This window comes from Hibiscus syriacus, unplaced genomic scaffold, assembly GCF_006381635.1.
Source record: "Hibiscus syriacus cultivar Baekdansim isolate YM2019G1 unplaced genomic scaffold, ASM638163v2 tig00110387_pilon, whole genome shotgun sequence".
Taxonomy (NCBI): domain Eukaryota; kingdom Viridiplantae; phylum Streptophyta; class Magnoliopsida; order Malvales; family Malvaceae; genus Hibiscus; species Hibiscus syriacus.
In genome coordinates, this window is record NW_024062717.1 from 6,881,282 (window position 1) to 6,907,341 (window position 26,060).

General features: G+C 34.8%; 2 protein-coding genes across 2 annotated transcripts in view; one reads left to right on the forward strand and one right to left on the reverse strand.

The window, feature by feature from the left end:
• On the reverse strand, positions 1-17,364 carry LOC120122516 (WEB family protein At1g75720-like). Its single transcript, XM_039141653.1, has 6 exons — positions 17,359-17,364; positions 7,561-7,566; positions 846-1,004; positions 216-695; positions 103-127; positions 1-68 (listed from the first exon to the last, which is right to left on the reverse strand). Exons 3-5 carry the CDS (start codon positions 990-992, stop codon positions 119-121), a joined length of 636 nt encoding a protein of 211 aa, XP_038997584.1. The 5' UTR covers positions 993-1,004; positions 7,561-7,566; positions 17,359-17,364; the 3' UTR covers positions 1-68; positions 103-118.
• LOC120122515 (transformation/transcription domain-associated protein-like) overlaps positions 8,452-26,060 on the forward strand; it is a 21,415-nt gene continuing 3,806 nt past the window's right edge. Inside the window, 30 exon segments of the mRNA XM_039141652.1 lie at positions 8,452-8,695; positions 8,821-9,545; positions 10,008-10,133; positions 10,214-10,299; positions 11,162-11,270; positions 11,393-11,488; positions 11,599-11,608; positions 11,611-11,660; positions 11,747-11,806; positions 12,758-12,826; positions 13,679-13,760; positions 13,903-13,955; positions 14,373-14,471; positions 14,545-14,701; positions 14,704-15,537; positions 15,540-15,775; positions 15,964-16,950; positions 17,025-17,360; positions 17,697-17,955; positions 18,042-18,264; positions 18,361-18,715; positions 19,473-19,622; positions 19,724-19,945; positions 20,064-20,285; positions 20,676-21,329; positions 21,993-22,253; positions 22,331-22,678; positions 23,186-23,598; positions 23,682-24,111; positions 24,419-25,717. Coding sequence (XP_038997583.1) covers positions 8,638-8,695; positions 8,821-9,545; positions 10,008-10,133; positions 10,214-10,299; positions 11,162-11,270; positions 11,393-11,488; positions 11,599-11,608; positions 11,611-11,660; positions 11,747-11,806; positions 12,758-12,826; positions 13,679-13,760; positions 13,903-13,955; positions 14,373-14,471; positions 14,545-14,701; positions 14,704-15,537; positions 15,540-15,775; positions 15,964-16,950; positions 17,025-17,360; positions 17,697-17,955; positions 18,042-18,264; positions 18,361-18,715; positions 19,473-19,622; positions 19,724-19,945; positions 20,064-20,285; positions 20,676-21,329; positions 21,993-22,253; positions 22,331-22,678; positions 23,186-23,598; positions 23,682-24,111; positions 24,419-25,717 — 9,009 coding nt within the window. The 5' untranslated portion in view covers positions 8,452-8,637.

A 26,060-nucleotide genomic window follows, 5' to 3' on the forward strand; every position in this document is an offset into this window, starting at 1 on the left:
TCAAAATTCAGGGCAATGATCTATGATTATCACACAAGCTCTGCATTGTATTTATCCTGGTGGCAACTCCAACTAAGGTATATACCCAACAGGGAAAAGAAAAACCCTGCAAGCTCACCTAGAACAGTACTAAATTGTGCCCCAACTCGCATTTGAATGTTTTTATTAAGGTCATCGCTGCAGCTACAACTGCGACCACAATTTAATATTATTTACAAGTGCCTCTGAAAGTCATTTGTTCTCGGGGACTGATCATCTTCTCGTCTTCCTTTCTTCTTGGCAAAAAGCCATCCGATCATGGAGATTGTTGGCTTCCTTCTAACTTTCTTAACTGGTTTTTCCACCATTTCCTCTTTGTTGACAATAACTTGAGCTAATGAAGGAGGGCTAGCAAATTTCACGTATCTCTTCTTCTGGTCGCATGGTTTTGTGAAGCCCACTTTGGTTGCTTCTTCGATGAACTTGAAGTCTTCACTGTCAGGCTCGAACCGCTGCTTCTGAAACTCCTTTTCCCTGAACTTCTGCAGATCGTTTTTCGTTTTTTCAAGCTCTTCTTTTAGTACTTTTATGCTGAACGACATTGAGTTGGCTTCCTCTTTGGTCCTTTGCAGGCTTTGCTTTGTTTCTTCTAGCTCCGACGTTAGGGCTGCGATCTTGGATTGGCCTTTCCCGCTTTCTCCTACTTGAACTCTCATCTGACATATAAAATTAAGTTGTCATTATCCATGTAATCTAAAACACAGGTGAATTCTCTTCTAATTTAGATATTTTTTATATTTACCGCTGATAAGATATATTTCATGGCCTTGTACTTGTGTTAAATAACTAAAGATAAAAGAGACAACCTCTTTGAGCTTGTTGCCATAAATTTCTGCAACCAGAACTTTTTCTCCAAATAACATGACCGCCTCCTTAACCGAGCGAAAGGGTGGTCGAGTATCGATCTCCGCCCGTCCAACGATGGTGATGCCGCCGCCTTCCTCCGCCTCCATGGCTATACAGAAAACTTAAAGGATGTGTCGAACTGCCGTGAATGAGGTTGAAGTCCTTTATATTAACACATGGGGGGGGGGAAGAAAAGGGTCGTTGGGAATGAAAATTTGATAATTGGTGTTGGGATTAGTTTCTTAGCGTCCACTTCACTGGAATCTTGTTAATTGAAGTTGACATGTTGGATTGCATCCTCCATCCATTGTTTTAGTTTAATTTCTAATATTGTGTGAAAGTGAAACTGAACGCATACACTTTAGCCTTTGATTAGGACGTGGCTCCTTACTTGGTGGCGCACCTACACATGCCAAATTTCCCAAGTGATTTTCACCGGTAGTTCTATGGTGCGGCATACTTAATATACTGTTAAGGAAAGACATTATCGATTTTGTTATTATTTTTTTAATAAAACCGATAAAAAATTACCTAAAACATTATTATTTCTACCTAAAACATTAATGTTTTTTAATATTTTCAGTAAAGTGCCCAATAATAACAAAACCTGTAGAAAAAATAATATTTAAAGTATCGCTTTACCAGATATATTAACAAAACCGGTAAAACGCCAAATAATAACAAAACCGGTAGAAATAATAATATTTCCGGTAATTGTTTACCTATTTTGTTACAAAAATAATAACAAAACCGATAACGTCATTCCTTAACCGTATATTAAGATTGTCGCACGTGAGACTTTCTCGCTTTTCACATTCGATTTGGGTGAATTCAATCCATCCAAAATTGGTAGACCATAATACTTTTTATAATGGGCAAACTACCATATTGATCACTTTTCTCTCATATTCATACACTTTTGCTCATTAAATTTAAAAAGTTATGTTTTGATCACTTACGTTATCTGTTGTTACATTTTAGTCACTAAGTTGTTACCTCTTGTTAGTTTAATAATGTAACACGTTAGTAAAAAAGGATTAGTGTTTAACTTGACTTCTGAATTTTAGATAGAATACTATTTTGACCTTTAACTTTAGATGAAATATTATTTTGACCCCTAACTTTAAATAATAAAAAATCAATTAGACATTTGAATCCAACCAAAGTCTCACGTTATTGGCCATCACTCTCCACCGTCATCGTTCGACATCTACTGTTAAACCCCAAAATTTCCAATTCATTCATTTTTAACATTCTAACACAAATATGATATATGTCCCATCAGAAAAATACCATAAACTCAACAAATATAGCATATTGTTGAACCATATTTTATAATGTTTTGATATAACAAATTAAAGCAAAATGTTTTTAGACTTGATTGAATTTGTTTAAAGTTTTCAAAAATAATTCAAAATACATTAAACTATAATTTGAGCATAAAACAATTTTCTGGGTATGTAGCTGTTCTTACAATATCGGTACTATATGAACAGTACCGATATTGTTCACGTGGTACCGATACTAAAGGTAAGATAAATATCGATACTCACTGGTAGTATCGATACTACTAGTTGTTTTCCAAATTGCTCAAATTTCAGAATGCAAATAGGTATCGATACTCAAAGGGGTATGATACTACTTTACACAGTAGTATCGATACCATGAAGCATAATATCGATACTGGTCAAGCCCAACAGTCTTTAACGACTAGTTTATCGATACTCACTGGTAGTATCGATACTACTAGTTGTTTTCCAAATTGCTCAAATTTCAGAATGCAAATAGGTATCGATACTCAAAGGGGTATGATACTACTTTACACAGTAGTATCGATACCATGAAGCATAATATCGATACTGGTCAAGCCCAACAGTCTTTAACGACTAGTTTATTTAAATATTACAAAGGTAGTACCGATACTCATTAAAGGAGAACCGATACTCTCTGTCCTGGGCCGTTTTATTTTGCAGAAAAATAATCCTCAACGGCTAGAAACGGCCACAAACTCATTCCAACATATAAAAACAGGTTGATGACACTTGAAGAAGGTTGGACAACAACTATCCAAGCAATCAAACAGAAGAGAAGAGATTTTCATTCTTATTTTACTTTCTCTTGTAAATATTAGTGTTTTAGTGAGCTTAATTTTTGTAAACGCATTCCTTTGAGAGGTTTTTTTGTTTACATTTCTCATCCTTTGTGTAAAGGGGATTGGTTCTAGCTTAGTTTTTGAAAAACTATGGAGTTGTAAATGTTATCTATTTTTTCTGTAAAAAGAAAGAATAATTAAAGAATTTGTTAGAAAATCCTAAGTGAAGAGCTTAGGTAGTGGGTGTAGACTTGGTTGAGAAGTCGAACCACTATAAATCCTTGTCAAATTGTCTATATCAGTTTACTCATTGCTCTCTAAACTCAAAAAGCCAATTCACCATCTCTTGGCAATTATTCGGTTGTTCAATTGAGCTTCATCGAATCCAACAATTGATATCATAGCTTCTTCAAGGATCGTCTTAAGGTTATTAAACCTTTCTAATGAGTCAAGCTCTTTGAAGTGTCTAAATTTTTGAGCTAATTAAATAATAATATTAACTCCTCAACTTCTTTTAAAATTAAATAATAATAATAGCTTAATCATTAATATTTCTTAAAAAACAAGTGCACCAAAAATTTAAATCTATATCATAATAAATGCATAATTTTTTTTGTTTATAATATTGTTATGTTGAATTTTTTTGTTATGTTTATATTATTAAATGTAAATTTTTAATCTTTAAACTAATAATATCATTAGAATCTTTTATATATTTCCAATTATATATTTCGTTAGATATTGCCGATGACAAATATTCGTTTTGGTCAAAAGAAAAAAAATAAATTAAAAATTTAGCGCCCATAATTTGAGCCCAATAGTCACAAAAATCAATCTCACCAGCCACTACTTTACTGCTACAACTACCGAATACATTGTTTTACAGTTGTAAATTTATGTATTTCATGTTAAATTTGGATTAAATTCCACTATCATTACTATTTCTAAAAATTATCTTTGAATTTGTATTAATTTTTTAAGGTTATAAATATTATAAAAAACAAAACAAAACAAAACAAAATAATAATAATTTTATAAAACTTGTAGAATAATAATAGTTTTATTTTAGGGTCTGTTTGTTTCCCGTAATTGGAATTACGGAATTGGTTTTCCCCGAATTCCCGTGTTTGTTTCACGTAATTCGTTTTTCGGAATGTAATTCATTTTCCTAGTAACAGAATTTCCTTTGTGTTTTCTGTAAAATGACTTACGGATTCATTTTCCGTAAGTCATTTTCCGAACTTTTCACTTCAAAGCAAAAATACTCAAAATAATTTTATTTTATGAATTTAATATTAATAAAATATTTTAATATCATTTTCATCAAAATATTAATTATTAAAATATTTAAAATATATTTATTAATATTTATAATAATATAATATTATATTTTTAATATTATATAAAATAATCAATTATATTATAATAATATAAGATATTATATTTTTATTTCAATAATATATAATAATTTTTTTTATATATTTAATAATGAATAATATTATTTATATATTTCAATAATATTTTAGTAAAGATATTAAAATATACTAATTAATATTTTTAAAATATAATATAGTACTATTACTTTAATAAATAATTAATATAATTTATAAAATTTTATTTCACTAAAATATACCGAAAAAATGTTTAAATAACATCTTCCAAACATCATAAAACGTTTTCCAGATGTTTTCCAGAAATGTAATTCATTTTCCAGAAATGTAATTCATTTTACAGAAATGTAATTAATTTTCCAGAATTCAAATTCCAGTAATTCATTTTCCAGTAATTCAAATTCCAGTAATTCAAATTCCAGTAATTCATTTTCTGGAAAACCAATTACAGCTAAACAAACAGACCCTTATTTTATTTTAATTAATTACTATTTCTTTACATATACTAAAATATATAAATATTAAACAATTATATAATATCTACACATATAATATATATAATATTAAAATTTATCATCTTTAATATTTATAAATATTAAAAATGTATAACTAATATTATAAACATAACAAAAAATCTAACATAACGATATTATAAACATAAAATTTATGTATTTGATTATGATATAGATATAAATTTTTTTGTCATTATTTTTAAATGAATATTAATGATAATTTTATTATTACTTGTCACGGCCGTCTTTCGGTTGGGCCCGGAATTGGGCTTCGACTTGAAAAAATGGGTTAGAGTCACCACCAATCATTTTAAAAGCATTTAGGTGGATTGGACACCATCTTACCTGATTTGCGTTTTACCAGAAATGTGTCGGGTTCGGGAGTTGGTTACAGTCAATGAAGGATTAGCACCCTTGAACTGTCCTTTCGGTACGAATTAATTTGTCGGTTGTCTTATTTACGAAAAATTGAAATTGAAATTAAAATTTAAAAAAACTCGATTTAAATTACTTACATTTAATTGGTTGGAATTCCTCTAAAAATTGTCAAACAGAATGTTAGATTGTAAAAATAAAAATAAATAAATAAATATGAAAAAAAAGTTTTTTAATTAAATATAAAATCAAGTTTAAAGAAAAAAAATAATGAAGAAACAATGAAGAAAATAGATTTTCAAGGAAATAAATTAAATAAATAATAAATAATAAAAATATTAAAAAATATTAAATTTCAAAGAAAAAAAGAAAAAAATAAAAAAGGAAAGAAAAAACGTTTACGGAAAAAATAATAAATTTTTATTCCAAAAAGGAAAAAAAAGTTGAAAAAGGGAAAAAAGTCAACAAAAATTGAGCCATGGTCCACGAAAATATATTTAATACTACATATATAATAATAATAATAACAGAAAAAAAAGATAAGAAAAATAATATATAAAAATATATTAGATTAAATAAAATAAATAAAGAAAAAAATAAATTAATTGCAACAAAACAAAAAATAAAATAAAATGCATATATACATACAAAGGGTTAAATTGAAAATATTACAAACAAAGTGGTCAAAGTTAAATATCAATAAAAATATCATAACAAACAATAATAAGACTAAAATATAATTACTGAAAACTAAGTGTTCCAAATTAAATAAAATAAAACTCCATTAAACCATTGAAAAATAAGAGTACAAAAGTAAAGGGACCCAAATGATATTATCCCCTAAGCGAAATTACAAACTACTCCCTATCGAAAGTACTACGTCGTTTCGTGGGGATTATATAAAGCCCAAAACAAAGGCCAAACTCATACAAAACCTCATTTGTTTCCTTACCTCAAAACTAGAAGAGAGAGATATGAGTTCTCTCAAGTGCTTTAACCGAGCCTATATTTCGACGAAGTTATGCTACCTCGGCCGCCGCTTACCGACGGCGATTGCCGTCCACCGGTGCCGGAGAAGAGGAAAGTTGACACCTTTCGAATCGTTTTCAACCATGGATACGAATCCGGGCTTCTTTTGGCTTAAAGAGGGCTTAAGCGCCGGAGATCTACGAAGAAACATTTCGGTTTCTTTGTCTCCAGCGACCATTGGTGTTCTCGGCACCCTTACAAGCTAAGTCCCTTCCTCCTCCTTTGTTTTCTTTATTGTTTTCTCTTTTTTTTACAAATCCCCCTCCGAATACTTTGTATTTTGCCCGATCAAACCCCCCAAATACTCTGTATTTTTCTCTCATATTTTTCCTTTTCGTATTAACATTCGTATGAATTTATAGGCCTATAGAGTTCCCTATTTTTCGTGCAACTTTAGTGTTTTACTAGGACTAAAACTCGTGTTTGTTGAGTTGTAGTGGTTGGTTGCGTCGAGAAATTGGGGTTTATTGGTGGCGACTGAAAGAGGGATTCTCCCACATTTAATCGACGACGACGCTTAAGTGGAAAGAGGAGGGAAACCCTAATCTCATTTGAATGTGTGGGCTTGGCAAGGCTGACTTGGGCCTACACAAAAAAACCCAAAACTAGTAAAAATATAATATGTATTAAAAAAAACCATGTGGTTTTCATAATATAAATAAAACATTTATATTATATTGTATAGTTGGATCGGACGAAAATGGGTGGCTACATTGTTGTTTTATTTTAAAGGAATTCGAAAGGTTATATGATAGATTTGTTAATTCTTTTGCATTTTTTTGGGCGAAACAAACACTGCATTCACATTCATGGGGTAAAAATGAGTGAATTTGGAGGTCTAACAGTCAGTGACAATGTCGGTCGATGCCAATCGATGGTGATTGACGGTGACAGTGGTGAGTGGCGGTGGATGATGGAAGATTGTGGTAGAATTCATGAGTCAAATTGATATTTTATCTAAAGTTGAAGGGTCAAAATGACATCCATCTAAATTTTAGGGTAAAATTATAATTTTATCTTAAATTGAGGGGTTAAGTTAAATATTAACCTCTTTTGACGAACATGCCACATCATCAAACTAACATGAGTTAACAATTCAATGACCAAAATTTAACAATCGATAATTTAAGTGACTGAAGTTTAATGAATCCATAACATAAACGATCAAAACATAACTCTTTTGAGTTTGGTGAGTAAAAATGTACAAATATAAAAGGAAAGTGATCAACCCAATAATTAACCCTAAAAGTAATCACAATTTCAATAATTTGGGTTTCTTTTCCTTTTTTAATAAAATTTTGAATTTATATTTTATCTACATCCATTACTCAAATCAAATTAGATTACTTTTTAAACAAGTTTTTATATTTATGAATTTAAATTATCTTTGTAAAAAAATTATGTAATCAATTAAATTTATAGATAATTCTAGAGATAATAATAGGACGAGTGAATATGTAATATATTTAAACTCTGGTAAGATTTTCGTTTTTCTTTTTCATTTTTAATCCATTTGAATTGTTTTTATTTTAGGTTTACATTATAAATTCTTCCCATAAAATTTGACTATAAGCAAATAAGTCATTAAACAAAATATTGTATCAATTGAATTCGTTTTTAAAAAATACGTAATAAAAAACCCTAAAATTAGAAAGACACAACAATCGAGTCATTATTTGAATATTCTATAATCAAATTTTCGAAATCCATTTAATCATGAATTTTCAAATAAATGTTTCAATTAAGAAAATATTTCATTAAAGTACTTATTTGATCATCGTCTAATTCAACAGGGACCTATTCATTATATAATCTTTTATTTTTAATTTAATAATTCAAACTAAAATAAAAAATAAAAAAGGATACCTAGTCAAATTTGGACGGGGATGTGGCTAGATCACAGGGATGCAGTTACCGAGTCAAATTAGGGTCAAAAGGTACAACTTTATTGGACGTAGGGTAAATAGATATTGGGTTAGGTCCAAATACGAAAGCCCATTAATTTCGGACCCATTGAAACGGATCCGGGGCATCAGTGAAGACAAATCAGGGCTATAAAGCAAGTCATTTAGAATCGAGGGTATTCAATTTTTTAGCGAATTATCGAGCGCTATGAACTCTCGAGAGGGAACGTAACCAGTGATACCCCCAACTGCATTTTTTTCTCTATCGGTTTCCTGAAATTATTTTTCAATCCTTAAACCCAAACTCTGCAAGAGATACAAACTGAGCTTTTCAATTTTGGACATTTTGAAGAAGAAAAGAGGAGCAAGAACGAAGTAACAAGTCACAAGTGTAACGGGTTGTGTGGGAAAACCCTAGAAAGTTAAAAGCTTGGGTTTCTCCTCCAACAATGAGTCCTATTCCGAATTTGGAGCAGCACTCTCGCCACCTCATGGAACCTGACCTCCGTATTCCCTTCGCTCTCTTCATTTCCTTTCTCTGTTTGCCCCCCCCCCCACATAAAAAATTTAGAAAGATACTATTTTTGCTGTAATTTTGATTTCTTTATTTTTGTTTTGTTTTTGGAGAACAGCAATTCAGACGAGGTTACAAATGGCCATGGAGGTTAGAGACAGTTTGGAGATAGCTCACACTTCCGAGTACTTGAATTTCCTCAAACACTACTTCCGAGCCTTCTCAGTCATCCTTTTACAGATTACTAAGCCTCAATTCACTGACAATCCCGAGCACAAAGTGCGGAATGTTGTGGTGGAAATTCTCAATAGGCTTCCTCACAGTGAAGTTCTTCGACCATTTGTTCAAGACCTATTAAAAGTAGCCATGCAAGTGCTAACTACTGATAATGAAGAAAATGGCTTAATTTGTATTCGAATTATCTTCGACCTTCTTAGGAATTTCAGGCCTACTTTAGAGAATGAGGTGCAACCTTTTTTAGATTTTGTGTGCAAGATTTACCAGAACTTTAGGTTGACAGTTAGCCATTTCTTTGATAATGCTGCTATGGGAATGGAAGTAGATGTCAAGCCTATGGATACTTCTTCTTCAGTGGATCAAGGGATTACTTCGAGTGGATATGCTGGGAACGGACAGTTGAATCCCAGTACACGATCATTCAAGATAGTTACAGAGAGTCCACTTGTAGTCATGTTTCTGTTTCAATTGTATAGTCGGCTTGTACAAACTAACATCCCTCATCTGTTACCTTTGATGGTTGCGGCAATATCTGTTCCAGGACCTGAAAAGGTTCCTCCCCATTTGAAGACTCATTTCATCGAGTTAAAAGGTGCACAGGTTAAGGTGCGTTTCTCTATCTCACGGTTTCCTATCTCCATTGTTTCAATTGTTGTTTTGCCATATGATATTATGCTTTGTATTATATAACTAGTTCTAGACAATGGTCTCGGAGAGTATGATTGGGATTGTTCACGATCTCTTTCTGAACTGTTCGCTGAATGTCTCAATTTAATATTGTTGTGTGTAGAGATGCTCTTGTTTTGAATTTATCCTTAAATACAATCAGTTTTATGGAAGTAATTGAATTGAAACTGAAATTTTCATGAAGTTTTTCTTGAGGATGTAGCTTTTGAGAATCATTTGAAGGATTGAAACTTGAAACTCTCTGTGCCGGAAATATGTTGAATATTCAAATCCTTTCATTTGAGAGAAAGTAAACTTTGTAATTTTAGTTATTTGAAGCCTTTTAATTACTCTCTGGATCTGCTCTATTTGTCTGCTTATTTTCTTTCTTCTCTATTGCAGACAGTTTCCTTTTTAACATACATTTTGAAGAGCTTTGCTGATTATATAAGACCACATGAAGAAAGTATATGTAAAAGCATTGTGAATTTACTTGTTACATGTTCTGACTCGGTATCCATTAGAAAGGTAATCTGTGCGTGAGATTTTTTTTTTTTTTTTTTGATTTTGGTCCTTCTGGTTTTAAATGCTGATTTTGCTGAATACAGGAGTTGTTGGTAGCCTTGAAACATGTTTTGGGCACAGATTTCAAGAGGGGTTTGTTTCCTTTGATTGACACGCTATTGGAAGAGAGGTGAAATTTTATCCCCCCCATTTATCTACATTGTTACATCAAGATGAGTCAATAAACCATGATAAAGATCTTGTATTGTCAAACTTGTTGTAATTAATGAAAGATCAAGCAAGTGATGGTCTCACATCTCTGTTTTGACATTATGTTATATGAGAGACTATTAAATTTGCTAGTGGAAAAGAAAAATTATGCGGATTTTGGAGTCATACTAGTGTCACATGTTTTAAGAAACACAGGATAAAACTGTGGCAAATAAAAACTTTAAATTCAAAGAGCTGCCTTATGCCAATGTTGGTTCCAAAAACTCTTGGATGGTTTGACTTGTTTTACTAACACAATATAGCTTTTAGTAGTTGTCAGCTATCATTATTTATTTCTACAAGAGCTTTAAATAAGAACTTTATATTCAAAGAGCTGCCTTATGCCGATGTTGGTTCCAAAAACTCTTGGATGGTTTGACTTGTTTTACTAACACAATATATCTTTTAGTAGTTGTCAGCTATCATTATTTATTTCTACAAGAGCTGCCTTATGCTGATTGGTTGGACCATTTAATAACTTCCTTGAAGCTTTGTTTTGGAACTTTGACAGATAATTCTCCTGTCTGGGATGCTTGGATAGAAATAGTAGTAGCTTAACTGTTTCTTTATGGTTTTTAGTCTCTATATTTTGCCTTTAAGCATGTGTTACTTACCAACTTGGCTGGTCAGTGTGCTTGTTCGACTTAGCCTTGATATCAATTTATAAATTTGCACAAAATTGCATTGCTAAGTTAGGTTTTATGCTTTGACCTGTGTATCTAATTCAAATTATTTCCTATCATTGCATTTGATTTCTTGTAATTTCTTCTATTTTACTTCAGGGTTCTAGTTGGAACTGGACGTGCTTGTTTTGAAACTTTGAGGCCATTGGCATATAGTCTTTTGGCAGAGATTGTTCATCATGTCAGAGGGGACCTCTCCCTCTCACAGGTATGGATCTGAGATCGGAATTTTATCATTTTCTTCCATTCTTTTTGTTGTAGGTTTAAAAATTGTGATGGTGAAGTTGACATCTTATTCTGATGCCGATAAACTTTAATTTGTTGCTGCAGTTATCACGGATTATTTACTTGTTCTCAACTAATATGCATGATGCTTCACTGTCACTTGGAATTCATACGACTTGTGCTCGTCTGATGTTAAATCTGGTGCCTTTTCCAACTCTGTCACTACCAAGTTTTCTTTGTCCTAGATGTGTAGTGGTGGATCATCTCATGTTTTGATGCTGATTGTATCACAAATTTCCTTTTGAATTTAGGTGGAACCAATTTTGAGAAGGGAGTTGATCAGTCATCAATGGATGAAGCACGTGTTTTATTGGTATGAGTTCTGAGTAATTTTTCTACTAGCATTGCTTGAATTGATTGATTTGATGGATTTTCTCTTGCATCCTTGCTTTACTTCAGGGGCGTATTTTGGATGCTTTTGTTGGGAAATTTAGTACATTCAAGCGTACCATTCCCCAGGTAAGTATGGCTAGTCTCAGCTTTAATCTAGAAAATGTATCTCCTGTGACTAACCCATTTTATTGTACCAGTTTTGCTATGGTCCAAGGAATTATTTCTTTATATCTTTGGGTTGACAAACCAGTAATAGCTGCCTGTAAATGTTCATGCACATGGTTTTCACTTTCTAACCGTTCCTCTTTGGTTCTGATTCTCTCATCTGGGTTCTGTCACTTGTTATGTGCTTAGGCATAATATAGTGGTAACCTGATCTTTCCTTCGAAGGGGATTTTTGTAATTTGAATCTTCAATATCCTAAACCATCTGAATAGTGGGCTATGACTTCGTATTATAAGTGCCATATTTTTCTCTGTTGTCCCATGAAGCATTCAAAAGTTGGCAAAAGAACTCAGCTTTAGATGATAGGCTATGACATTTTTCCGAGTCATTAACTTCTAATTTTATTTGGCCAAATCAATTCTTTTTTTAATCCTCTTGTATAAGAATAGTTCACAAGGACATAGGAATGATGATATTCTGTTTTTCAGACTGCACCAAATAAGATCGACCATTACATGTTTGTTTAAATATTTTATAATGCTCTCTATGTGCCTATCTGTCATCTTACTATCTTAGACATTATTCTTCGTTCGACTTTTTATTTCCAAATTCTGATTGATTGATCTTATTGGGCTTATCCCTGAGTTTCTAGATTTTTTTGTTTCTCAAAATATGATTTCTATGTGCCTATCTGTCTTACTATCTTAGACATTATTCTTCGTTCGACTTTTATTTCCAAATTCTGATTGATTGATCTTATTGGGCTTATCTGAATTTCTAGATTTTTTGTTTCTCAAAATATGGTTTCGGATAATTTAGTGGGATCAACTTCCTTTTGATTTTTCATCTGAATTTTTTCTTTACTTTTTAAGACTATTGGCTATATTAATGCATTTCTATGTTTATCCATAGTTGTTAAAGGAGGGTGAAGAGGGAAAAGATCGCCCTACACTGAGGTCAAAACTTGAGCTTCCTGTACAGGTTCTCTTTGATACCTATAAATTTGGTATTAAGTAATTTTATTTGCTCTAGTCTATTATTCAGGTTCTGACTGAGCCTCTGGTTGATATCCAATGTATCTGTTATTTTGTCGGCAATCAAGTATAGGTGGTGTTATCAATGTATTTGTTTCACTTTTCGTATGACGTGAATGTTAGACTTCCTTTTATCATGAACCGATAAATTTAGGGTTTGTATAACTATCTGTTTAATTGTTTCTCTCTGTTAGATACTTTTGGATGTTTTTCTCTGGCCTGCTGTTTGAATTGAATATGTATATGCTGTGCTGTAGCTACGAAATTCAGGCTAGAAAATTTGCTATGCTTTCTATTAACCTACTATAGAAGTCATAATTTGAAAGGCTATGTCCATAATACATCAAAATGAGTTGTAATTCTACATTTCATATATATATATATATAAATATTTTTTTGATAAAACATATATAAATATATTAATTTAAGGGAAATATAGTCATACTGACAGTTACTTGTCTAGTAAAGGAAATTTATAAGTTAGAACTGGTTTGATATTGCAAAATGCCTTTGATCTGGGATCTAGCTTTGGACTTCTACTTTGTGAGACTTTCTCCAAAATTTCCATGATTTCTCGTGTCAAAGTAAATTTTCTTGAAATTATTTAGAAATTCAAATTTATTGCACCATTTTATTGCCAGTGCTGATAAGATATCATTTAGTTCGAAGAATTGGATTTTTTTTGATGTTCCAGTTAAATCTTTGGATTTTTGATTCATGATCTTTTAGTCTTTACCACACTATGTTCCTTGTAATTTCTCTTTGATTCTTTTTATCTTGATGCATGTGGTTCTCGCAGGCTGTTCTGAATTTGCAAGTACCAGTGGAGCATTCTAAGGAAGTGGGTGACTGTAAAAATCTAATTAAGACCTTGGTTGTGGGTAGGTTATCTCCTCTATATTTCATGTGGGGTTAAAAGGTTATTTCGCTAAGTTTGTAGAGGATATGATGCTACTCTGCTAACATATTCCTATATCCAAAAAAAGGAAATACTCTCTAATCCATGTCTGTATGCATTTATAGGAATGAAGACCATCATATGGAGTATCACACACTCTCATTTGCCTCGTTCACAGGTTCTATTTTATCCTTTTCTATTTCTCATTTTCCTAAAATGTGTATTCAGCATCCAACTTAAAACTCATTGGTAATGGGTGGAGGGGCCAGCTTTAATATAAGACCATAGGAAATCCTTTACATAATTGATGACGGAAAACACCACTTAACACATATCATGTGTAGCTCAACAAGGGCCTACACATCGATAACCTCACTGGGGAGTTGTCAGTCTCACATGGGGTTAGGCAGGGAAAACAAAAAACATCTCGTTTTTTATACCATCTGAAGTATTCAACTAAAAACCAATTGCTAATGGACTAACGGGCCCAACTCTTGTAAGACCCTAGGAAACTCAATACTTAATAGATGTGGGATAACAACGCTTAACTAAGTGGAATACATATTATCTCATGCCATTATTTTCAACTGTTTAGGTTTCGTCTTCTACTCATGGAACGCACCAACAAGTTCTCGTCTCATCAACTTCGAACCTGCCTGTTCCTCAAGCATTCAAAGGATTAAGAGAAGATGAGGTATTATACTAAGATAATCAGATCTAAGGTGGAGTTCTAGCATGATTAAATCTTCTTGCTCTAATTTTGGCAGGTGTGGAAAGCTTCTGCTGTTTTAAAAAGTGGTGTACACTGTTTAGCGCTCTTCAAGGAGAAAGATGAGGAGAAGGAAATGCTTCAACTATTTTCTCAAATTTTGGCAATTATGGAGCCGCGAGATCTCATGGACATGTTCTCGTTGTGCATGCCAGAGCTTTTGAATCCATGATTTCTAACAATCAACTTGTTCATATATTTTCTACTCTTCTGCAAACTCCCAAGGTTTACCGTCCTTTTGCAGATGTTTTGGTTAATTTTCTCGTAAGCAGCAAACTTGATGCTTTGAAGCATCCAGATACACCTCCAGCCAAACTGGTTTTGCATCTCTTTAGGTTTATATTTGGGGCTGTTGCAAAAGCACCTACAGATTTTGAACGTATTTTGCAGCCCCATGTGCCTGTAATAATGGAAGTTTGCATGAAAAATGCTACTGAAGTTGAGAAGCCTCTTGGATATCTGCAACTTCTTCGTATAATGTTTAGAGCACTTGCTGGATGCAAAATTGAGCTTCTATTGCGAGACTTAATTCCTATGCTGCAACCTTGCTTAAATATGCTTCTGACAATGCTTGAAGGTCCAACTGCTGAAGACATGAGGGACCTTTTGTTGGAACTTTGCTTAACGTTGCCTGCACGCTTAAGCTCCTTGTTACCTCACCTTCCCCGGCTAATGAAATCTCTTGTATTATGTCTTAAAGGAAGTGATGACCTTGTAAGCTTAGGCTTAAGAACTCTTGAGTTTTGGGTTGATAGTTTAAATCCAGATTTCCTGGAGCCCAGTATGGCTAATGTGATGTCGGAGGTGATTTTAGCTCTATGGTCTCATTTGAGGCCTGCACCCTATCCTTGGGGTGGGAAAGCATTGCAACTCCTTGGCAAATTAGGTGGTCGTAATAGACGTTTTCTCAAAGAGCCCCTAGCACTCGAATGTAAGGAGAACCCAGAGCATGGACTTCGCCTGATTCTTACATTTGAGCCCTCAACCCCATTTTAGTTCCATTGGACAAATGCATAAATCTAGCTGTAGCAGCTGTTATACATAAAGATGATGGCATGGGTTCATTTTACAGAAAGCAGGCTTTGAAATTTCTTCGTGTTTGCTTATCATCTCAGCTTAACCTGCCAGGCAATGCTTCAGATGAAAGTTATACACCAAAGCACTTATTGTCTTCTTTAGTTTCAAGTGTTGATTTGTCTTGGCGCAGGTCTGAGACGTCAGATGCAAAGGTATGCCGTTCTCCATTAATGCAACTGCATACCACTACTATAATTACTAGCTTTGTCCTGTGCATTCTTGTGTCTATCCTCTTTTTCCAAGATTTTCTGTGATGTAATTCAGGAAGTGCTATCATTCATGCTATCAATTAAACTATTGTTCTATTTGAATAACAATTAATATGAATATCCTTCTGCAGAGTGACTTGGGTGTAAAGACAAAGACCCAGCTTTTGGCTGAGAAGTCGGTTTTCAAGATTCTGTTAATGACCGTCATTGCTGCTAGTGCAGAACCAGATCTGAGTGACCCCAAGGACGATTTTGTTGTCGACATTTGCCGTCATTTTGCTTTGATATTTCATATTGATCAGTCATCAGTAAATGCTTCAACTGCCGGTGGTCCAATGCTTTCATCAAATGGAAATACTAGTTCCAGGTCAAAATGTAGCAGTTCTAACCTGAAAGAGCTGGACCCCTTGATCTTTTTGGATGCCTTAGTTGATGTGCTAGCAGATGAAAACAGGCTCCATGCAAAAGCTGCTCTTAATGCTTTAAATGTGTTTGCCGAAACGCTCCTGTTCCTTGCTCGTTCAAAACATGCTGACATGCTGATGTCAAGAGGGGGCCCAGGTACTCCTATGATTGTTTCTAGTCCCTCAATGAATCCTGTATACTCTCCACCTCCAAGTGTTCGCATCCCTGTTTTTGAGCAACTTCTGCCTCGGCTGCTTCACTGTTGCTATGGGAGTACATGGCAAGCACAAATGGGAGGTGTTATGGGTCTTGGTGCTTTAGTTGGGAGGGTCACTGTTGAGACTCTGTGCCTTTTTCAAGTTAAAGTTGTTCGGGGTCTGGTATATGTTCTTAAAAGGTTGCCTGTTTATTCTAGCAAAGAGCAGGAAGAGACAAGTCAGGTTCTTACGCAGGTTCTTCGAGTGGTAAATAATGTTGATGAGGCAAACAATGAACCGCGCAGGCAAAGTTTCCAAGGAGTGGTTGATTTTTTTGCTTCAGAATTGTTCAATTCAAATGCATCTATTATTGTTAGAAAAAATGTGCAGTCATGTTTGGCACTTTTAGCTAGTAGGACTGGCAGTGAGGTATCTGAGCTTCTTGAACCTTTGCATCAATCATTGCTTCAACCTCTTATAATGCGTCCACTTCGAGCTAAGACTGTTGATCAGCAGGTAAGCATGGTATATTATCTTATAATCATCTTTGAATGTTTCCTCTTATTTTTTAACTTTTGAGTGGCTTATAGGTTGGAACAGTTACAGCTTTGAATTTCTGCTTGGCCTTACGGCCACCCCTTCTCAAGTTGACACCAGAATTGATTAATTTTCTTCAAGAGGCTTTGCAAATAGCTGAGGCTGATGAAACTGTTTGGGTGGTAAAGTTCATGAATCCGAAAGTGGCCACATCATTAAATAAGCTTCGAACAGCTTGCATTGAGCTACTCTGCACCACAATGGCATGGGCAGATTTCAAAACTCCTAATCATTCAGAATTACGTGCAAAGATCATTGCCATGTTTTTCAAGTCTTTGACCTGTAGAACTCCAGAAATTGTTGCTGTTGCTAAGGAGGGTTTACGACAGGTATATACAACTTTTATGTTATAGTTGTCTTCTCTGTTTTTTTATGCTTTCATAGGCTTGTATAAGCTTATGAGTCTTTACAACATGATGCATTAACAATCTAATCAAGTAATTCTAGCTGTTCAAGAAATGGAAGTGGATGGTTGGAAAGATTGTTCTTTTGATATATTGGGTTTGTATTTTTTTTTAAATAAATGGTTTTGGGGAAAATGGAAATGGAATTCAGTTTTGGTTCTTTGAGCTGGGTGATACATGCAGCTATAGTTTTCCCAAAAAGCTCTGGTGCCAGATTGCTATTTTAATGAATAATTATTTCTCTACTTCATCTCTGTTCAGGTCATTAATCAACAGAGGATGCCGAAAGAGCTTCTACAGAGCAGCCTCAGGCCTATCCTTGTCAATTTGGCGCACACCAAGAATCTCAGCATGCCTCTACTGCAAGGTCTGGCGCGTCTGCTTGAACTTTTATCCAATTGGTTTAATGTTACTTTAGGTGGCAAGTTGTTGGAGCATCTTAAGAAATGGTTGGAACCTGAGAAACTTGCTCAGAGTCAGAAATCATGGAAGGCTGGTGAAGAGCCAAAAATTGCTGCAGGTAATAAATTTTAAAATTTCTTCAGTAGTATGTGAAACTTATGCATATACTTTGTGCATTTAAAATTATTTACCTTTTTTATGCAGCTATCATTGAGCTTTTTCATTTGCTTCCTCTTGCTGCATCAAAGTTTCTTGACGAGCTTGTTACGTTGACAATTGATTTGGAGGGGGCTCTTCCTCCTGGCCAAGTATATAGTGAGATCAACAGTCCATATCGTCTTCCACTTACCAAATTCTTAAATAAATATGCAACTCTTGCTGTTGATTACTTCCTCGCTCGATTAAGTGAGCCAAAATACTTCAGACGGTAGGTTTACGATTCTGGCTTTTGCTGTTAATATCAATACACTCAAAATTAGTTCAGTAATTCTTTTCTGTCCTCCATTTTATGTGTACTTTCCAGATTTATGTACATAATACGTTCGGATACTGGTCAAGCTTTGAGAGACGAACTTGCAAAGTCTCCCCTAAAGATACTTGCTAGTGCATTTCCCGAATTTTTACCCAAGTCTGAAGCAGCAATGGGTGATGAAGGGCTTGGTACTTCTCAGGTTGATAGTTCTAATTTGCCACCTGTAACCTCATCTGCAACTTCAGATGCTTATTTTCAGGGCCTTGCACTTGTTAAAACTTTGGTAAAGTTGATACCTGGCTGGCTACAAAGTAATCGTCTTGTTTTTGATACATTGGTACTTGTTTGGAAGTCGCCTGCAAGAATATCTCGTCTGCAAAATGAACAAGAGCTGAACCTTGTGCAAGTAAGTTCAATTTCACTTTAGGCACAAGCATAACTCCTTGTTACTTGGAAATCTTAACAAATAATTTGAGGACATGTTTCGTTCTCCCATGCATGAATCAAAATTTTTGTTATTGGTTATTCTTTTTAATTAGCAAGGGTTAGATTTGTGCTTCTATGTAGGCTTATGGATGTTTAGTTTCAAGTGCTATGTTGTAGAACATATTCACCTCAAAAAACATTCCATAGGTATTTTTTTTAACCTCTTTTTTTTAAAAGAAATTGGCTGCAGTTTTATACCATGCTTTTGTCTTCAGTCTGTTGGCACTCCCCCTTTTTTTTTTTGATAAGAGGTGGAGGCCTCATTAAAAACCCCTTCTTGATTAAAGGAACACCGCTCGGTTTTCCTTAATCAGTGGAAGGAGGAAAAGAGTGCCTCAAAATTTATTGATAACTGAAAGATTACATAATGTTTAAAACAAACAATCCCCTAACAAAAACACTCCCCTTTTTTTGTTAGTCTTATATCCTTAGGTATTCAGAAATACAATTTTAAACTATCTTTTTAATCCCTTTTTTTGCCCCCTCAAGAAGCAATATTCCAGCTTATTTGCATGGATTATGTAACTTTTTATTGTTTGGATGTGCTTACTGTCTGAGGTGTTATGACTTGCCACAAATTTTTGCGACCTCTATTGGGAAGTTCTGCATTTGCATTTGGTGTCCATGTGTATGTGACGCTTGGTCTGTATTTGATAATGTTTACTTCTTAAATGCAGGTGAAAGAAAGCAAATGGCTTGTCAAGTGCTTCTTGAATTATTTACGACATGACAAAAATGAAGTTAATGTTCTCTTTGATATCCTTTCAATCTTCTTGTTTCATAGTCGCATTGATTATACCTTTTTGAAGGAGTTCTACATTATTGAGGTACCTAATTAATATTTTGTATATGCTTTATAATTTGAGACTATCTTACTATGTTTTGTTTGTTGGTTATGTGATGGTGTAGTGTCTGTCCCTGATTTCAGGTTTCCGAAGGTTACCCACCCAACATGAAAAGAGCACTTCTGTCGCACTTTTTAAATCTTTTTCAATCAAAACAACTTGGTCATGATCATTTGGTTGTAGTGATGCAAATGCTCATTCTTCCAACGCTTGCTCATGCTTTCCAGAATGGCCAAAGTTGGGATGTTGTAGATCCTAGTATTATTAAAACAATAGTTGACAAGCTTCTGGACCCTCCAGAAGAGGTAGTCCTTCGCATCTATGTTTTATTTGATCAACAGCCCTGTCTTTGCACATTCTTTTTCATAATCAATATGATTAATTTTTTCTTCATTTTTAACACATTTCACTTCTCTATTCAAGGTTTCTGCTGAATATGATGAGCCTTTGAGGATAGAACTTCTGCAGCTTGCCACATTGCTTCTTAAATATCTCCAGAGTGATCTGGTTCATCACAGAAAAGAACTAATAAAATTTGGCTGGAATCATCTCAAACGTGAAGATAGTGCCAGTAAGCAATGGGCGTTTGTGAATGTTTGCCACTTCTTGGAGGCCTATCAGGCCCCAGAAAAAATTATTCTTCAGGTACCATCAGGACTTGTGATGCAAAAGAGCAGCATAATTGGCTAATTGTTTTTCTTGGTGCGGGTTTCTGATATATCATGGCGAATCAACTAGAACATAAATCTTATGGTGATTATTGGCTGTTGTTTCTGTTTGTAATGCGGTGTCTGGATCAGAATATGAAGTACTAAGCTACTACTTTTGGTGCTTGAGTCCTATCTCTTGCTTGTTTACTTAATAACCCAACAGTTAATGCTGTCAAATAATTGTAACATGTATGAACTTGACATCCATTGAAAACTTGCGAGTTTGAGCTCATGCACTTCACTATTGTTTATAATACTGGACATTTCTTATATCTTTATTGAATTAGTATTTATGAACATATTCTGACATGAACTTAAAATGTAGGTTTTTGTTGCACTCCTTAGAACTTGCCAACCAGAGAATAAAATGCTGGTCAAGCAGGCCCTTGATATTCTGATGCCAGCTCTACCAAGAAGGTTACCTCTTGGAGATTCTCGCATGCCAATCTGGATAAGATACACCAAGAAGATCTTGGTTGAGGAAGGCCATTCTATTCCTAATTTGATTCACATTTTCCAGCTCATTGCCCGTCATTCAGATCTATTTTACAGTTGCAGAGCTCAATTTGTGCCTCAGATGGTTAATTCTCTGAGTCGTCTTGGGTTGCCATATAACACTACGGCTGAAAACCGGCGTCTTGCTATTGAACTTGCTGGATTGGTGGTTGGTTGGGAAAAAAAGCGGCAAAAGGAAATGAAAGTTGCAATTGAAAGTGATGTCCCCAGTCAGACTGTTGATGGGTTTAACTCGGCTTCTACTAATGCTGATCCTAAGCGTCCAGTTGAGAGTTCTACATTCCCTGAAGATCCAATCAAGAGAGTTAAAGTTGAACCTGGTCTTCAGTCCTACTGTGTCATGTCACCTGGTGCTGCTTCATCGATTCCCAACATAGAAGCTGCAGGTCCTACTGGACAACCAGATGAAGAATTTAAGCCAAATGCTGCCATGGAAGAGATGATTATCAATTTTCTTATACGGGTGAGGCTTCTTTTAATTGTGCTTTTATGTTCAGCTTAGTCTCTCTCTGACTCTTGAAAAGGCCTCTAAAATTCAGCCTAGTTTATCTATGACTCATCTCTGGAAGTTTGGATTTCCAAGATTCTTGAAAGGCACCTAAAATTCATATATCTGTCTAATCTGATGAGCTTCTGCTTTCTGCTCCTTGAAAATATAAATATCAGTTGTTTGGCCGAAAGTAATGGGATAACCATCTTAACTTAATGCATCTCTAACCAGATTATATTATAATTTTGATTAGCTGTTGAGGTTTGAATCTATCTCCTGATTCAGAATTAGTTTCTCAAATATTCTTCGAGAATATATATATCTACCACATAAATGTCTAAATATGCCAGAAATGTGGAAAAAAGAATATGATATCCATAAACACTTGGTGATGTTTAAAAACTTGCTTTGGCATGTGCCTATATGGTTCTTGTGCAAACTGAATTTTGGAAATAGCATCAATTTTGGTTTTGTTGCCAAGATTGTCATTAATGTTCTCTTTTTGTTTGTTGTTACTATATCTTTATCCATCATTTGTATGTTTTTTTTGGCCATCAAACTCGTGATTTATTTAGTTATTTCACATGATTTACTTAACATTCTCTTAATAAATCTACCAAATTTGCTCTGAAATAGGTTGCTTTAGTAATTGATCCCAAGGAAAAAGAAGGAAGTGCTATGTACAAACAAGCTTTAGAGTTGCTTTCACAAGCTTTGGAGGTGTGGCCTACTGCCAATGTCAAGTTTAATTATTTAGAAAAGCTACTGAGCAGTGTTCAGCCATCTCAGTCGAAGGACCCTTCCACAGCTCTTTCTCAAGGCTTGGATGTCATGAATAGAATTTTAGAGAAACAGCCGCAGTTGTTCATTAGAAACAATATCAATCAGATTTCCCAGGTATATTCCTGCTCTATATGCTTATCACTTTGAATGACAGGCATTTTCTGACATAATTAATGTTACATCTTTGTCAGATTCTTGAACCTTGTTTCAAGTATAAAATGTTAGATGCTGGAAAGTCACTGTGCTCCTTGTTGAAAAAGGTTTTTGTTGCTTTTCCTTTGGATGCGGGTAATACACCGCCAGATGTAAAGCTTTTGTATCAGAAGGTGGATGAGCTAATTCAGAAGCACATTGCTACTGTTACAGCTCCTCAAGCATCTGGTGAAGATAACTCTGCTAATTCAATTAGCTTTGTGCTCCTTGTCATTGAGACGTTGATAAAGCTGCAAAAGAGCTTTATTGATCCATTCATCTTGGTTCGTATCCTTCAGCGGCTTGCCCGTGATATGGGATCAACGGCTGGCTCCCACTTGAGACAAGTATGTCATTTCCTAGAATCTTAAGTTTTCTCTAATTACAGATGGACACAGCATGCATAGGTTTAGAAATACAGTGTATGCTTGCATGTGTGGTTTTGCAGTTTGATTACCTTTGGTTTCAAATCTACTGGTTCCAGTTTTCCCCCCCCTTATAAACAAACTTTTAATGGAATTAGCGAGCATGATTGATGTTGATTTGAAATTTGACGTTGAATGAAATAACTTTATTTTCTAATTGGTCTTATCCTTTAATAATTTTGTAATGTATGTTTTTTCCATAGATTTTATTTTGATTTCTCATCCCAGCAGTTATTTATGCTAATTTGCTTCTTGTATTATGCTAACTTTAGAAACATTTATCCCTCTGTTTCATTTGCTTGAATTACTACCAACCATATTCTCTACATTTTAATTTTCTTTTGACATCTTATTTGCTTGAAAAATCAAAGAACTTAAACTCTTAACCCATTTCCTTGATTAATTGACTGAGATATCTTTTACATTTAGGGTCAGCGAACAGATCCTGATTCTTCCGTCACTTCATCTCGTCAAGGTGATGATGTTGGAGCAGTTATCTCCAACCTGAAGTCTGTCTTGAAACTTATTAGTGAAAGGGTCATGCTTGTGCCAGAATGCAAGAGATCTATAACTCAAATTTTGAATGCTTTGCTTTTGGAGAAGGGAACTGATCCTACTGTGCTTCTGTGTATACTTGACATGATAAAGGGTTGGATTGAAGATGACTTCAACAAGCAAGGCACGACAGCGGCCTCTAATGCTTTTCTAACGCCTAAGGAAATTGCTTCATTCCTCCAGAAGCTTTCACAGGTTGATAAGCAAAATTTCCAGGCTAGTGCCTTGGAAGAGTGGAACAGAAAATATCTGGATCTTCTTTATGGCGTTTGTGCTGATTCAAACAAGTAATTAACTTTTATATTCTTCAGTTAGGTACATAAATCGTGCTTTTCTTATGATTTAATAGTATATTTTGATTCAATTTCAGATATCCACCTGCTCTGCGTCAAGAGGTATTTCAAAAGGTGGAAAGGCAGTTCATGCTTGGTCTCCGGGCAAAAGATCCTGAAGCTCGAAGGAAATTCTTCTCCCTGTATCATGAGTCGCTTAGCAAGACTTTGTTCACAAGGTTACAGTATATTATCCAAATACAGGACTGGGAAGCTTTAAGCGATGTCTTTTGGCTCAAGCAGGGTCTTGATCTCCTTTTAGCGATCTTAGTTGAGGATAAACCTATTACGCTTGCTCCTAATTCTGCAAGGGTTCTGCCACTTGTTGCTCCTGGTTCTGTTTCAGATAGTTCTGGAATGCAGCATCAGGTTGCTGATGCTTCAGAGGGTTCTGAGGAAGCTCCTTTAACCCTTGATAGCCTTGTGCTTAAACATTCACAATTTCTGAATGAAATGAGCAAGCTTCAGGTTCTACATCTTATTTTCTTCTTTTTTTTCTAATCTTTTTCCTTCATTGTTTTGGGATCCTTGAGATATTGACAGCATACAGCAATTTAGCCATTTGCATTGCTTTCTCATATCCTTTTCAAGATTGTTAAAAGTACTGTCAATTAATAAATGTCATATCTTTGTTGTTTACTCCTTCAATTGGTGTTAAATCTGATTGCAGATTCCCTTGGTACTGATTAAATACTGCAGTTGGTCAAAGCTGAACATGTCTGCACTCTTGATAATAAGTTATACCATTTAAGTTAATCCCTTTCCTTTTGTCCAGGTTGCTGATCTTGTTATTCCCTTGAGGGAGCTTGCTCACGCAGATTCTAATGTTGCATACCATCTGTGGGTGTTGGTTTTTCCTATTGTCTGGGTTACCTTACACAAAGAAGAACAAGTTGCTCTAGCTAAACCAATGATAACTCTCCTATCAAGAGATTATCATAAAAGGCAGCAAGCCAGCAGACCAAACGTTGTGCAAGCTCTATTGGAAGGGCTTCAACTGAGCCACCCTCAACCCAGAATGCCCAGTGAACTCATTAAATATATAGGAAAAACATATAACGCATGGCATATTGCACTAGCTCTCCTGGAAAGTCATGTCATGTTATTCATGAATGATACAAAGTGCTCAGAATCTCTGGCCGAGCTCTATCGATTGCTGAATGAGGAAGACATGAGGTGTGGATTATGGAAGAAAAGGTCAGTCACAGCAGAAACCAAAGCTGGACTTTCACTAGTTCAGCACGGTTATTGGCAGCGTGCTCAAAGCCTATTTTACCAAGCAATGGTTAAGGCGACTCAAGGCACATATAACAACACCGTACCTAAAGCAGAAATGTGTCTTTGGGAAGAGCAATGGCTTTCCTGTGCCAGTCAACTTAGCCAGTGGGATGCATTGGTGGAATTTGGAAAGAGTATTGAGAATTATGAAATTCTGCTTGATAACCTTTGGAAGTTACCTGATTGGGCATATATGAAGGATCATGTAATCCCTAAAGCTCAAGTAGAAGAAACGCCAAAACTCCGTCTCATTCAAGCCTTTTTTGCCCTCCATGATAAAAATACAAATGGTGTAGGTGATGCAGAAAATATAGTTGGAAAGGGTATTGATCTTGCTTTAGAACAGTGGTGGCAATTGCCGGAAATGTCAGTGCATGCTAGGATTCCACTTCTGCAGCAGTTTCAGCAATTAGTTGAAGTTCAAGAATCTGCCCGAATTCTTGTGGACATCGCCAATGGGAGCAAACTTTCTGGAAATTCCGTGGCGGGTGTGCACGGAAATCTTTATGCTGATCTCAAGGATATTCTTGAGACTTGGAGACTAAGAACTCCAAATAAGTGGGATAATATGTCCATCTGGTATGATTTGCTTCAATGGAGGAATGAAATGTATAATGCTGTTATTGATGCGTTCAAAGAGTTTAGCACTACAAACCCACAACTTCATCATCTTGGTTTCCGTGATAAGGCATGGAATGTTAATAAGCTTGCCCGTATTGCTCGTAAGCAAGGCCTTTATGATGTATGCGTATCGATACTTGAAAAGATGTATGGCCATTCAACCATGGAAGTCCAGGTACTAAATATCGTGAAATCATATCGACTTGTTTCTGCATCAATTGACTTTACTTCTTTCTTGGTCTTTATTCATGTGCCAAATATCATGACCACTTTTCTTTGTATTAACTGCTAATGTATTAGAGGCCTTACGTTTTTGAATACCATTCAAATTTGTTTCTTTTTTATCCTACTTTTATGATTTTGATTGCATTTATATCCTGAATGAGCATAAAGTATCTGATTCTTGCTAACGATCTGTCAACTTCTGAGCATTGTATTGTTCTTTTTCTTTTGCCTGTTTTGATTTTTGATAACCTAATTAATTATTTTTCCTTTTAAGAAGATGGAGATACCGTTAG

What these genes read in the sequence shown, in the direction of transcription:
- LOC120122516 (XM_039141653.1), bottom strand. Translation starts at nt 992, where the DNA reads ATGGAGGCGGAGGAAGGCGGCGGCATCACCATCGTTGGACGGGCGGAG. An exon ending in ATGGCAACAAGCTCAAAGAG is followed by an intron (nt 696 to 845) that starts GTTGTCTCTTTT and finishes TTTATATGTCAG; the next exon opens with ATGAGAGTTCAAGTAGGAGA.